The sequence below is a fragment of the Bos javanicus genome, chromosome 17 (assembly GCF_032452875.1).
Source record: "Bos javanicus breed banteng chromosome 17, ARS-OSU_banteng_1.0, whole genome shotgun sequence".
Classification (NCBI taxonomy): Eukaryota; Metazoa; Chordata; class Mammalia; order Artiodactyla; family Bovidae; genus Bos; species Bos javanicus.
In genome coordinates this window covers 68,826,073-68,840,154 of record NC_083884.1, presented here as the reverse complement: position 1 = coordinate 68,840,154, position 14,082 = coordinate 68,826,073, and the positions used below count along the sequence as shown (strand labels likewise).

Below are 14,082 nucleotides of genomic sequence, written 5' to 3'. Positions count from 1 at the left end.
TCTTGTGGAGAACAGGCTCTAGGGCTCATGGGCTTCAGTTGTTGCGGTTCCCAGGCTCTAGAGCAAGGACTCAGTAGTTGCAGCGCACAGGCTTTATTGCTCCTAGGCATGTGGGATCTTCCTGGATCAGTGAGGGAACACTTGTCTCCTGCATTGGCAGGCGATTCTTTACCACTAAGCCACCAGGGAAGCCCTGGACTGTGTTTTTATGTACTTTTTAAATTAAAAAAAAAATTTTCTTGGCTGTGCCGTGTTGCGTGTGGGATCTTAGTTTCCCCAATCAGGGATTGAACCTGTATCCCCTACATTGAAAGCACAGTCTTAACCAGTAGACTGCCAGGGAAGTCCCAGTGGATTACATTTAAATGCAATATTTTTAAAAACTCTAAATGAATGCCCAAAAAACTCATGAACAGAATCTTAAATTTTTAAATAAAATCAGGATCTCGATTCCTGATTTTCCTTTAGTCTCAGACTCATCTCAGCACAATACTGTTACTGACCCTGTCTCCTAGCTTCTGAGTCAGGCAACTAGTGATGGAGAAGAGACGCAGTAGTTTGTCTTTTCTGACAGAGGTGAAGCGAGAAAAAGAATTTGGTTTTGAACATAATGAGTTAGAGATGTCTGTGGGGCATCTGGTGGCCACGTCTGAGAACCCAGAGCCAGGTCAGAAGGGGTTAGCAGGGTAGGCAGGACACCCTCATATCACATACTTGGCCATGAGAGGTGTGTGTACGGCACATGTGGTCTAAATCACTGGTCCTCTGAGTTTGCATCATGGCTCAGGAATCTACAAATTCTCTCATCCAGAGTTTCTCTCTTCTTTCCTAAAACTTCTGCATCACGAACTTCGATGTGTTCCCCTATGGGTGTGGAAGTTTACTTGCTTGGGTGTTAAAAACATCTTCTGTGGAAATTAAAAACAACTAAATTCCATTAGAATTTGAGGATGGGGCATGAAGGAGGAAGAGGAGAATTCATATGAATTGGCTCAATTTCCTCTTTATTCACCAACCCTCCAGAAAAAGAATAGGAGCTAAGAAAAACTACAGAGAAGAAGAGGGGTAGTAAAGGAGAAAAAGAAAGAAGAAAGATTAATAGAGCTAAAAATACAGTGAGGAGAGCCTGGCTAAACCTCAGAGAAGGGCAGATGTGTTTGCAAATAGAAGTGGTGATTTAGATATGTCAGGAAGAAGAACTCCAAAGGATGGGTGGAAAGTAAGAGTTATTTAGACTTAGCTCAGCACAGTAAAAAAGGTTCATTGGCCAATCAAACTGAGGGACATCTTTCTGCAACACGGAAGCCCTACGGCCTCAACCCCAAGTTCTCTGGACCAAGGGTTGGCACCAATGATGGAAACTTTTGCCATGGTTTCAGGACCCTGGACCAAATGCAGTCTTTCCATCATGATTTCATACTTCTGAACAACCTTCAATGGAACAACCTCTGTTAAAGACTACTTTGTTTAATGTATCCTCATATACCCACTTCCCTGTGCACCTAACACAGCAGGGGACATTCGAGACAACTTCTAAAACCAGGGGGAGAAACTTCCCTGGTGGTCCAGTGGCTAAGACCCTGCACTCCCAATGCAGGGGGCCTGGGTTCAATCCCTGGTCAGAGGACTAGATCCAACACGCCGCAGCTGAAGATTGCATGTGGCACAATGCAGACTGAAGATCCCGTTTGCAGCAATGAAGGCTGTGGGCAGCCAAATAAATAAGTTTGTTTGTTTTTAAAGAAGACCGTTGGTACCATTTTGTGAGATGATGTTGGTAAAGAGTCTAGAACCATGCTTTGGACTACAGTGAGCATTCAATCAAAACAGGTTTTACAGAAATAGGAGCAATCAGTTCAGTTCAGTTGCTCAGTCGTGTCTGACTCTTAGCGACCCCATGAATTGCAGCACACCAGGCTTCCCTGTCCATCACCAACTCATGAGTTCACTCAAACTCATGTCCGTCAAGTCAGTGATGCCATCCAGCCATCTCATCCTCTGTGGTCCCCTTCTCCTCCTACCCCCAATCCCTCCCAGCATCAGAGTCTTTTCCAATGAGTCAACTCTTCACATGAGGTGGCCAAAGTCTTGGAGTTTCAGCTTTAGCATCAGTCCTTCCAATGAACACCTAGGACTGGTCTCCTTTAGGATGGACTGGTTGGATCTCCTTGCAGTCCAAGGGACTCTCAAGAGTCTTCTCCAACACTACAGTTCAAAAGCATCAATTCTTCAGCACTCAGCTTTCTTCACAGTCCAACTCTCACATCCATACATGACCACTGGAAAAACCATAGTCTTGACTAGATGGACCTTTGTTGGCAAAGTAATGTCTCTGCTTTTGAATATGCTATCTAGGTTGGTCATAAGTTTCCTTCCAAGGAGTAAGTGTCTTTTAATTTCATGGCTGCAATCACCATCTGCAGTGATTTTGGAGCCCCCCAAAATAAAGTCTGACACTGTTTCCACTGTTTCCCCATTTATTTCCCATGAAGTGATGGGACCAGATGCCATGATCTTAGTTTTCTGAATGTTGAGCTTTAAGCCAACTTTTTCACTCTCCTCTTTCACTTTCATCAAGAGGCTTTTTAGTTCTATAGCACACGTCAAATTACTCTGAATTATTGGTAAACAACATGAGGATTACTTTTGGGGCAGTGTCAACTGAAGAAGACAGAATTTAACAGAGCTTGAAGAGTATGTATCAGCTGCCATCAGTGTGAAGAGCTCTGTGCTAGAAAGAGATTCTGAGTGCTCTGAGAGGCAGAGCAGTGTTGCTCAGTGATTGAGTCAAAGGCCCAGAAAAGTAAATACATTTGAGTGTTTGGAACGAGGTGGTGAGGAAAAGTCAACCTCAAGACGGGAAAGGAGCGAAGGGAAACAGAGACGCGGTTTCCTGTGTCTTGCCTTCCTGTTCCCACAATGCGGAATAAAGGCAGACCGTAGCCCCAGAGCCAGGTCGCACTTCTCCGGGGCTCACCAACTTTGAAAGGATGCCTGCCTGACCAACCTCCAGACGTTCGCAAACCCTTCCCAGAGACAAACCCTTTCTGATGCCCTGCTCTAAAACTGACCCACCTCTCAGGAGGTGAGGCCGAGGCTCCGCCACTGAATGGGCCCCATTGTCCTCCTGAGCCTCTGTGGGTCCAGATGCTGGCGGCCTGGAGGTGGTTCCATGGCGGCCTGCGGTGCAGTCTGCCTGCAACTTTGATTCACTCTGGGGACAAAAACAAAAACAAACAAACAAACAAAAATCAAACAGGCAACACATGTGATTCCAGGAACTCCTGCCAGACTCATGCTCTGTTTTTCCATCATTTCGCTCTCCTCCTCCCCCTGGGGAGGGAGCCTCCTTTGGCATTCTGCACATGAAATGTCAAAACCCCCAACGGGGCGAGCACCTGATAAGGAGCTCAGCATTGCCCAAGAGTTCCCAGGAAGAGGCGTCTTTGTTCTTGTTTCAAGCCCTTGACACTGCTAACAGCTCTAATTACTGCATTTGCCATGGGATGTAAAATAAAACCACATTCCAGAAACCATGTAGTCTCCCCGGGAGAGACATGCGGGCAGAGGTAGGTGCCCAGGGCTGCAGGAACGTGTTCTTTCATTTCTGGTCCCTAACCTTGGCAGCCGTTCTGAGAACGTAACAGTACCTTCTTTATGTGCACGGAGAAGGGCCCTTGTGCACAGGTAAAGATACATCTCTCTACCTGTACCCACAAACCTGGTCTGCATATTTGAGTATGCTGCGTGCAGAGGGTGCTTCTTAAGAATGTCAGGACCTTCAAAATTCACCCGAGCCATTTTGGGGGAGAAGAGGGCTAGAGAAGTTCCTGAGGCTGTAAGCACAAGAAAATAGAACTTCTTCCAACATAAATCAACTATAAAAATCTGATGATGTAACACCCACCCACACCCACATCACAAACCAAAGTGACATCACAAATACTAGAGATAATGGTTCAAAACTGCCTGTATGAGAGCCAAAATCTAAACAAACAGCAGTTTGCCCATGCATGACTGAGGCAGAGAAAGACAGGTGATAGAAATATTAAAACAAAGCAAAACAAAACAAAAAACAAGAGAGAAAAAGGGAAAAGAAAATACACATTTCTTCCCCCTACTAAGCTAGCTAAAATAAAGTTTAAGGCAACTGAAATATGGTAAGGTGATTTTATTTTATTATAGATGACATTTCTTAGAAAGCCAGGTCTCTTTTAAGTGTGTGATTCTAATCTCTCCAAATTGTTCTCTTGTTCTTGGCTGGTCCTGGGGAATGGAGGCCAGCATCATTTACATTGTGCTTTTGCCTTTATAGACCCCAGAGTATATTTCCCTGCTTAGCAGCTTTTCTTGGCTCATGGCAGTCTGGTTAGAAGCGATTTCAGAACTTGGCGGGATTTTTACCTGCTGTCATTTCTGGGTTGCAGCAGAGTTGAGAACTGGCTACAGCTCTATAGGCAGCTCAAGTGATCCTGTCTCCCATTCCTCTCCCACTGTGGTTTCCCTTAGCTTTCCAGGAGACAGAAATTGCTTTTAATTCCTTATAAATGCTCCCCAACCCTCCCTCCACTTCCAGTGCAAGCATGCTATGTTTGAGAAACTGACCATCACTGTGACGTTGTGAAATTACTATTGCTTTCCTACTTGGTACAAAAGGCTTTGGTGAGCAGGAGAGAGGATATGTAGAAAGGTTTCTAAGAGTTTTTGGGGAAGGAATGGTCTTTAAAAAGATGTTAGTACTTTACCTCCAAAATAGACCTTCTAGTCTCAGCTTGAGAATTGGTCTTTTTTATTCCTCTTTCCCCCTTATGATTCTAGCATCCAATCTATGTGAGACGAGACCCCAGCATCCCTGCCTATGGGCTCCGGCAGTCTATCTTACTGAACACCAGGCTCCAGGACTGCTATGTGGACTCGCCAGCTCTCACCAGCATCTGGACAACCAGAATGTGTGCTGAGCCGAACACCACTGCCCCCACACCAGGTCCCACCTCTTCTTGGGAAGTTGTAAAGGAGCCAGTAATTGCCAGTTCCTTCTCCCTGGTGAAACTGGTGCTCAGGCGACAGCTGAAGGAGAAATGCTGCCCAGTGCCACGCAAGTTTGGAGACGCAAAACCCTCCAAGAGATTAAAGCCCAGGGACGATGCAACAATGAAAACCACCCAGCAGGGCGGAACAAGAAACTCCATCAGTTGCAAGAGCAAGCAGCCAGCAGGGCAGCGGCCAGGCTCGCTCAGGCGCAGGAAGCCTGCAGGAGGTGTCGAGGTAGGAGAGGGCCGGTGGTGGAGGAAATGTGACAGAGTGGGAAGAGGGAAAGGTGAGCTAGGGATTCCCATGAAGAAGAGGAAATCCTGAAGTTAAAGATGGCATGCGGGGGTCGGGGGGAGTTAGGATGGGGGTGGGGGGGTGATATAGCAGAGAGAAGACAAGATCCGGGGTCATGCCTATGTGTCCTCTGCTCAGCTCGAGAGGAGGACAAAGTGGTTTTCAGAAGCAGAGACAAAAGGAACTTGATGTGAAGGGAAAATGAAGATGAGAAAGGCTCAGAGACACACGCCTGAACCCCAGAGCTGAGCCACAGATCTAGCTATAAATCTGAACATGGAGAGCTTGGCATCCAGAGGCCTGACAGGAGTCCAGCTCTGTTACTCCATGGTGGCCAGCAGAGCTCAGGAGGCCACTGTGCGGGAACCTGCTCCATAGCACAGGGAGCTCAGCTTGGTGCTCCGTGATGACCTAGAGGGGTGGGATGGCAGCGGGGGTGGGGATGAGGTGGGAGGGAGGTCCAAGAGGGAGGGGATGAATCTGTGCATATATATCTGATCGACTTCATTGTACAGCAGAGACCAATACAACATTGTAAAGCAATTATAAGTGTTAGTCACTCACTCATATCAGACTCTTTGCGACCCCTTGGACTGTAGCCCACCAGGCTCCCTGTCCTTGGGATTCTCCAGGCAAGCATACTGGAGTGGGTTGCCATTCCCTTCTGCAGGGGATCTTCCCGACCCAGGGATCAAACTCAGGTCTCCTGCATTGCAGGCAGATTCTTTACTGAGCCACCAGGAAAGCGGGGTAATTATATTCCAATTAAAAAAAGAATGCCTCCTGGAGCTAGTCACTCAGGGTTCTGATCCCAAATCTGACTGTAATTGGCTTTTGTCATCTATAAAACGGGGAGTGACAGCCCTTCCTTCATAGGGTTTCAAGAGAATGAAATGAGTTAGTACACGCAAACAGTTTTCGAGCCGAGGCTGGCGCTGAGTAGATGCTTGGGGTCCTGTGTGGCACTCTGTAGGTGACAGCCGTGGCCCACCCAGTGGCTGCGTGGCCTTGGGCAAACCCATTCCCAGATCCTTGCCTTTAGAGCCGTCTCCCGCTGACCTTCCAGTGTTGTGGCAAATCGCTCGCAGAGGCGTCCCTGAAGGAATTCAGTAAACTAGAACATGCTAGACAAATGTTGGTTGTGGCTGTAACCAAGACTCGGGGACACAAATCCCAGATAATTATTCTGAGCTCCCTTCTCAAGTTTTAGCTTTGACTTCTCTGCTTTCTTCCTGGCTAGAGTAAAGAGAGTTCAAAGGAGAAAAAAGCGACGGTCTGCCAAGATCTTGAGAGCAGATATGCTGAACATGTGGCTGCCACCCAAGCGCTACCCCGGGACATGGGGACAGCGTCCTGGAAGGGCCAAGCCTCGCTTCCCGAAACCAGGAAGAGGCAGCAGTTGTCCGAGGACGCATTAGTCATCCACGGCCTCCCCACTGAGAGCTACCGGGCTCTGTACCATTCTGTGGTAGAGCCCATGCTGTGGAATCCTTCTGGGACCCCCAAGAGGTACAGCCTGGAGCTGGGCAAGGCCATCAAACAAAAGCTCTGGGGGGCTCTGTGCAGACAGGCTGCCGCCCCCGAAGATGCTCAGAAGGACCCGCTGCCGGGCACGAAGCAGCCGGAAGACCACGAGGAGCGTGTTGAGGAGGCTGTACCCAAGAAATAGCTCAAGAGGGAGAAATAGGAACTAGAGCTCACAGGATTAGGATGTTCTCTGCTGGATGTCTGAAAAATAAACACCACTTTGCACCTTCCACACGATCTCAGAGCGCTTTACAAATCAGTGACTACCTTCCCCGGGGCAGGGGGGGAACCAAGCACGGATGGGTAGGAGATTCACTTTAGATGCAGGGCCCCCTCTCCACCTTCAGGGTTTGGTCATTCCCAGGCTGGACACTTAAACCTTTTTCCTACAAGTCCCTTTTCCTTAAAGAGGGGCTGGAGGGCCTCAGTCTTCCAAGTAGGAAAAGGCCTGGCAGGTAAAGTCGATGGTTACATCCAGCCTATGGTCCCTATTTTTAAAAAGTAGGCTCCTGGGATTCCCCCTCCCCTGCCACACACACAGACACACAGGGCTGAGCAGAAAACTTGCCACCACCACCAGGGACATACTTACAAATGCTCGCCCGGGACATCACCCGGATCCCCAGTTACCTGAATTCTGTTTACACAGAAGCCCCCGTGGGTGACAGGCACTGCTTCAAGCACAGGTCACCTTTGTGGCATCTGTAAGACCTTTACCAAACAGAGCAACGACAGCATATAACACATACTTGATAAAATTGTATTTTTTTTTTTACAGTCATTTGTACAATTTGTTACAAAACCATAGAAGACTACAATTTGTTTTAAATCATTTTTGGTCGGCAAATATGTAAAATCTGTGTGCAATTATCATGTATTTACAGGGCTTCATGTTAGTCATTTTCAATGATTATTCCAACAATGTCACACTCTCAACATAAGACATGGCTTAAGATAAATATATTAGTAAATAAATATTCTGAGAACATATTTCCATAAATGAAATGTGCTGCTATACATATACAGAATATACATAAGTTGTTTTCTAGCCTTTAAAACATTTTTTAAAAATGGTAATGTTGGAGAAGGAGCCCTTAGACAACTTTATTACAAAATCTTTACAGCAAAAGTCTTTACAAAATATCTTTTAAGTGCTACGGGAGAAATATTAAAAAAAAAAAAAAACATTTTAAAATAGTGCCTTGTTAGACCAATACAATAGAGTTTATATAAAGAATAGAAAAAGGCAGTTCTGTGTAAAAAATAATACTCTTGATTAGTAATTATTTTTTAGACCTCATTTTAAAAGCATTAGTCCTGCATGAGCTTTGAGTAGGGGCTAGCAGCACATTAGGGAGGGTGTGGGCCGTGGGCAGCAGAAGGAGCTTTACAAAACGGTGTGGGTTAGGGTCAGGGTCAAGGTAAGGGATAGGCGAAGAGACAGAGAGATAAGGCCAGCATCCCAGGGCTGTGGCCACAAAGAGGTACCTGGTGGTCCAGAACTCCCCAACCCCCATTTTTCACTGGTTCCAGCACTCTTCAATCTACAAGGCTGCCCTACACCCAAGGCTGGGCCATCGGACCACGCCCAACAGTCACATTCCTGCTCATGGGTGTGTGTGTGTTGGGGGTGGTTCTCCATGGAAGATTCGAGGCTTCTAGTTTCCACGTCTCCATAACCCCCACATGCCCCAGAGAGGCCACTGAGAGAAGATACTTATCATTATTGGAGTCTTACGACTTCAAAGAAGACAGTTCTTTTGACTTGAATGTGAGGCAATATAGTCGGGTCATTATGCTTTGTGACCCAACACAGATTTAAGACAATGGTTAGAGATTTCAAAGTCTGAAAAATTCATTGTTCTGTTTCTACCACCCTATAAAATATGAAAATTAGATGCATTTCTTTTGCCATCTGTAGTTACTGCTCTTTTCAAATGAAAATTGGACACATTTATTCTAATAAGCCCAGTTGAAGCCACATGTTCTCCTCATCCATTTATTGCTCAAGGCTGTTGAGGAGTGGTTTTTTTTTTCCCAGTCGGGACTAAAGCAAGCCACTTTGGCGGGGGGGGGGGGGGTCGGCTTTCAGACAAAGAAGAGGATATGCACTCGAAGGCATTAAAAATAAACAAAAAAAAAAAAACCACAAACAAACAGAATCTCAACAATGAGAAGCTGCTTTTTGTAGTTCATGTTAGAAGCCCCCACTCGTTCCCTATGCAAGTTGCTGTCCTCTGCAGCTGCTACTCTCGGCCCCAGGAATAAAGGCGGCCCAGATCACACGTCACCCGCTCAGGCGCTGCCCACACCCTCACCAACAAGTGTGCCAGGCACAGGTGGGGCTGGGGGTGGGGGTGGCCCCAGAGGGATGTCCCACGGCAGAGGCTGGGGGACAAATCTCACCACAGTGAGCCCCTTAATGGGCAGATGGCTCAATCGTTTGATGCTGAGATTTCTTTCTGACAAATCCTGGCCAGAAGTAAGCAGATGTCCTCACCACAGGCTGGGCTTTTTAAGACAGGGATTCAATAAGATTCTCATTCAAAATGTTCTGGTGCAGACCCTGGGCTGACTTCCCCTGGGGCAGACTAGAGAAGAGTCTTACAGCCCCCTGGCAGAGGTCTCCACTTCCCCACCTATGTGGGGGCCAGGACTCAAGGTTCTATTCGGCAAATGAGCATTTCAGATGACAACAAACACCTGCTGAATAAATGAACAAGCAGAAATGACCAGAAGAGTTAGCAGACACAAGGGGTAAGGTGATTAGTTTCCTTTAAAAAAAACACACCAAAAAAACTTTTTTTTTTTAAGGACAAGAAATACATTGGACAAACAGGTTAATGATCCCTGATCTGAAACAGCTTTAAATAGTTTCTCCCTTTTAAAACGGAAACATCTTTTAAAAAACGGTTTGGGTTTTTAAACTCTCCCTCCCTCTTAAAACGACAACAAAAGAAAACGAAAGGCTGGGACAATATACAAAAACCTACCCTTTGGGGCTAAACTATCTGATAGTCTCTTTCTCTCTGTCTCATGGAGAATCAATACATACATAATAGTGCATTAGGTAGAAAGGATAGTAGACATTTGCAGGCGAGATGAGCAATTTCAGCCATGAGGCAGAGGGCTGAACAACCCTGAAGCGATGGGATGGGAAACTTTCATACGGAGCTCAGACCCTATGGGGTCCCTGCCACGCGCCCCTAGGAAGATATCCCAAAGTCGGAACAGTCCGGGGGCGTGGCCGCGCCCGCTGGGACGCATGCGCACAAGCCCACTCTGCGCCAGGGTGCCCTCCATCCCTCCCCTCCCCCAACTTGGGTCAGACACCGAGGCTGCAAAACCATGTACATTCATTCCTCCTGGGTGTCTGTCCCCACACCCCACATCGAACCATCTCTGCAGCCAGCGGCGGGGAGCCCAAGATCGGGGCTCTGTCCTACCTAGGACGCGGACCAGGGGGGACAGCCTGAGGACGCTGCGCAGAATCGTCCCTGTCACCCTGGGGCTTACGTAGCAATGGCTTGTCCCGGCTCCCCAGTGCGGCAGACCTTCCGCCCGACCCCCGGCTGTTGCCATCAGCGGCCTGCAGGTGCGGGCTGAACAGGTCTGGCTTCCGAGGAGGCCTGACGCTTTGTACGTTGGGATTTGCCACAAGAAAGAAAGAGGCAGCATTGCATTGTTCCTCAGAGTTTGTACCCATATCAACTAGCTTTACTTCAAGTTTCTGGTTCATTTTCTAAGGCAGGTGTAGCCCTGAGCTTTTCAAAGGCCTGAGCTCCCTCCAGGGAGACAACAGTATCTACACATGATGTGGTTCAATTAATGCAGCAGTGATTTTTTTTTTTTTCAGCAAAAGTTGGCAGTTAGGGTTCTTTAAAATATATATTTAAATAACTTTTTACATTTACATATAATATCTTAAAAAAAAAAAAAGCAGAGAAGTCAATCCCACACACCTCAGAACCCCAAGCACACACACTTTACAAAACAGAAGAGTAACATGTTATCAAAGAGGCAAAAGACTCAGAATTTTGTCTGTTGGTTTGTTAATGGGGGGCGGGGGGGGGGGTGGTTTGCCACAGGTGGCTCACATTTTGGGTTGAGAAGGAGGGCTCTTTTTATTACCACTTTTGTGTTTGTCAAAGCTAAAAAAATTTTTTTTGTTGTTTTCTTTTTTCTGTAGGAAGTCAGAGTTTGGAGTCTCCATACAGTTCCCATTTCCAAGGAAGAGTTCCTTCGGAGCTCAGGCTCCAGGGCTGCCACTGTCCACCGGGCGAGATATCAGTCCTGGGAGAGAGAGAACCACCATCAGGGGAGGCGGCCGGCCCCGCAGCCTTTGGGCACCACATGCGGGGACCAGGCAAGGGACCCAGGGGCCCATCCCCTGGGGGCGCTTAAACCGAGATCTGCAGGAGAGAAGCGGCAGAGGCACCTGGGGGCTGGGACCGCCTGGCATGTTAGGGGGACAGGATGGGGGCACGGGGTGGATGACTTCATGAACAAGGAGGGAAGCAAGAGGTGATCAGAGGGGTTGGCAGGGCCTGATCAGCCGGGAGAGGGGTCTACATTTCTAAAATTCAGAGGGTAATGGCAAGTCAGTGAGGGGTTTTCTGGTGTAAAGACAGACTTAATGTTTAAAAAAAGACAACTGTGGTGCCGACGTGGAACAGAGGACAAGATCAGCCAGAGGAGACCAGTCAGAAGGCTACTACCCTCACCCTGGAGAGAGGGAATGGGCCTGGCTGCGGACAGCGGGTGGGGAGCAGCGGAGACCCTTGTGGGGTTTACTATGCAGATGGAACGGTCCCTGTGCTACTCAAAGGTGCTAGGCTGCCCATCGTTCGCCCACTCCTGAGACAAAATGTATGGAAACGTTATCGCAGTTTGACCATGTCTGTTCAGCCTCATAATAAAAGATCTGGACTGGAATTCTGCATGTCTTTTAGCTAAGTTTCATTTTTCTGGGGATTCCCCTTTCTGGATGGGGGCAAACCAGCACACAGGGTTCTCACAGACAGACCGTGGGGCCCAGGACCCTGAAGCAGGAGGGGCAGGGCAGGCTCAGGGCTGGGGCCTGGGCATCTGGGTGGGGAGCCCTGGAGCAGAGGGTGCAGAGGGTCGGGTGGGCTGCATACCCGGCATCTGGGGGAGAGGTGAGGGATGCACAAGGCCCCCAGGTCTGGAGCTCAGAGGAAGGGGTAGACGGGGGAGTACCACCTGGAAATCACCAGGTACGGATGGGGTTTAAAGCCAAGTGCACCAAGAAAGTCACCCAGGAAGTGACCATGGGGAGAGAAGACCCCAACCCGGGCCTGCTGTCACCGTCCGCTCTCACCTGCAGCCTTGGGGGATGTGGCGCTGGACTCCCGAGTGTCCCGGAGAGCTCTGGGGGAGCTGGCCCCGGGGGCCCCCACATCCTCCGGAGGGCAGCCAGGTGGCCGTGGTGCCCTGGCCGGGCAGCACAGAACCCGCTCTTCTTGGGCTGCTCCCAGGCCCCTGTGGGGCCACAGGGCATCCGGACCGGGAAGCGTCCCCCCCCAGGGGCCAAGGCCACGGGTCCCCTGGCAGTCGGAGGGCAAGCCCAAGTCGCTGTCCACATCCTCCGGAATGATGGGGACGCGCTGGCTCAGGTCCCGGGCCCCGGGGTGACAGCCGACCGGGGGCTCCTGGGCCAGCGTGTACTGCACGCGCACCGAGCAGTCCTCGGTGTAGCAGCCGCTGCCCCCGCGGCCGCGGGCCACCTGCTTCTCTTCATAGAAGCAGCAGGGCAGGCCCTCGTACTTCACCCCGTCCGTCCTGGGCAGATGGTCCGGGTGAAGGCCGTACAGGCCCTGGGAGCTCGCGGGCTGTGACTCCCCGCCCGGGGGGCCGCACCCCTCACAGGGCGGGGGGCCCAGGTACAAGGCGCCGCCCCCGGCCGCCCCCGCGCTGGGCTCTGGGGCCGGGGCCGGGGGCTCGCAGCAGCAGGCGCACGACGGCCCCTCCCGGGCCCCCTTCCAGGTCCTCCTGAGGTCCGGGGCGGCGCTGGGAGAGGCCTCGAGCCCCCCTTGTGAGGTAGAGCTGTGGGGCCCCCGGGGCTCCAGGGAGGAGCTGCTGCTATAGTTCATCTCCAGGCTGCAGGTGGACAGCTGGTCCCCCGAGGCGGAGGCCGAAACCGAGGCTGGACCGGGCCAGGGCTCCCCCCGTGCGGCGCTGGGGCCACGGGCTGCTGCCGGGGGCTCTTCGGGGGCCGGGGAGCCATCGAGGCGCACCATGGGGCCCCGGCCCGAGCCCCCCACATCGCCAGCGCGACAGGGGCTGCGGCTGCGGTAGACGAAGGGGTCGTAGTCGCTGCTGAGCGAGCTGCGGAAGGTGGAGCAGCTGCCGTACACGCCCTGGTTGCTGACCTCCGTGCAGTCCACCACCGAGTCGCTGGACGAGCAGCGGCACTGGCCCGAGCTGCCGCTGCTGCTGCTGCTACTACTGCTGTCGCTGCCCGGGCCGTCGGCCAGGTAGCCGCTGCACACCGAGCGGTGGCCGTGGTAGCAGCTGAAGCTGGACGCACTGCCGCTCTCCAGGGGCGAGGCCGGGGCCGCGGGCGCGAAGAGCAGGCTGCCGCCGCCGCCGCCACCCGGGGGGAAGGCCCGCGCCGGGCTCCCGGGGGCCAGGCTGGGGGGCGGCTGCCCCTCGGGCTCGGGGTAGCTGAGGCCCCGGAAGTAGTAGTGCTGGTACATGGTCTCATACTGCGAGAAGCACGCTGCCTTGGAGAAGCTGCGGCCGCCGAACTTGGGCCTGCGGAAGGGGGGCGCGGGCGAGTAGGGCCGGTGCTCCAGGCCACAGCGGTGCGCAGCCAGGCCGTGGTCCAGGTGGAGGGGCGGGTAGCCGCGGATGTAGGCGGGGGTCTGCGGCGAGAAGAGGCCTTGCTCCCCGCGCCGGTCCACGGTCAGCAGTGTGACCGGATTCCCGTGGGCGTCCATGCTGGTCCTCGTGGGGTAGGTGGGCACGGCGCCGGCCCTGTGCACGCGGCCCGGGTAGTGCACTGGCAGGATCACCCTCTGCTGCCGCCCGCGCGCCAGGCTACTGGTCTCCACGCACACGCCGCTCGGGTTTCCCTTTTGTTCTGGGGAGAAGCACAGGAAACTGGTCAGCAGGCGGAGTTAGAGGGGCAGACACCGGCAGACTGAAGCGGTTGGCACCGAGGGGTTCTGACCCATTCTAAGCTCCCACCAAACCCGGCCACGCGGG

At 51.3% G+C, this 14,082-nt stretch overlaps 2 protein-coding genes across 3 annotated transcripts in view; one reads left to right on the top strand and one right to left on the bottom strand.

Moving 5' to 3' along the window:
* The first annotated feature begins 2,076 nt into the window (after positions 1-2,076).
* On the top strand, positions 2,077-7,545 carry C17H22orf31 (chromosome 17 C22orf31 homolog). Of its 2 annotated transcripts, none has more exons than XM_061385267.1 (3): positions 2,077-4,160; positions 4,819-5,265; positions 6,566-7,545. In XM_061385267.1, exons 1-3 carry the CDS (start codon positions 4,158-4,160, stop codon positions 6,992-6,994), a joined length of 879 nt encoding a protein of 292 aa, XP_061241251.1. In that variant the 5' UTR covers positions 2,077-4,157; the 3' UTR covers positions 6,995-7,545. The 2 variants fall into 2 exon arrangements, with proteins under 2 accessions (XP_061241251.1, XP_061241252.1); XM_061385268.1 differs by having other exon boundaries at positions 2,078-4,036.
* A 53-nt stretch (positions 7,546-7,598) lies between these two features.
* Positions 7,599-14,082, bottom strand: part of ZNRF3 (zinc and ring finger 3) — a 144,913-nt gene continuing 138,429 nt past the window's right edge. The window contains exons 8-9 of the mRNA XM_061385241.1: positions 12,194-13,957; positions 7,599-11,145 (exon numbers count right to left, since the gene is read on the bottom strand). Coding sequence (XP_061241225.1) covers positions 11,102-11,145; positions 12,194-13,957 — 1,808 coding nt within the window. The 3' untranslated portion in view covers positions 7,599-11,101. The remainder of the gene's footprint in view (positions 11,146-12,193; positions 13,958-14,082) is intronic.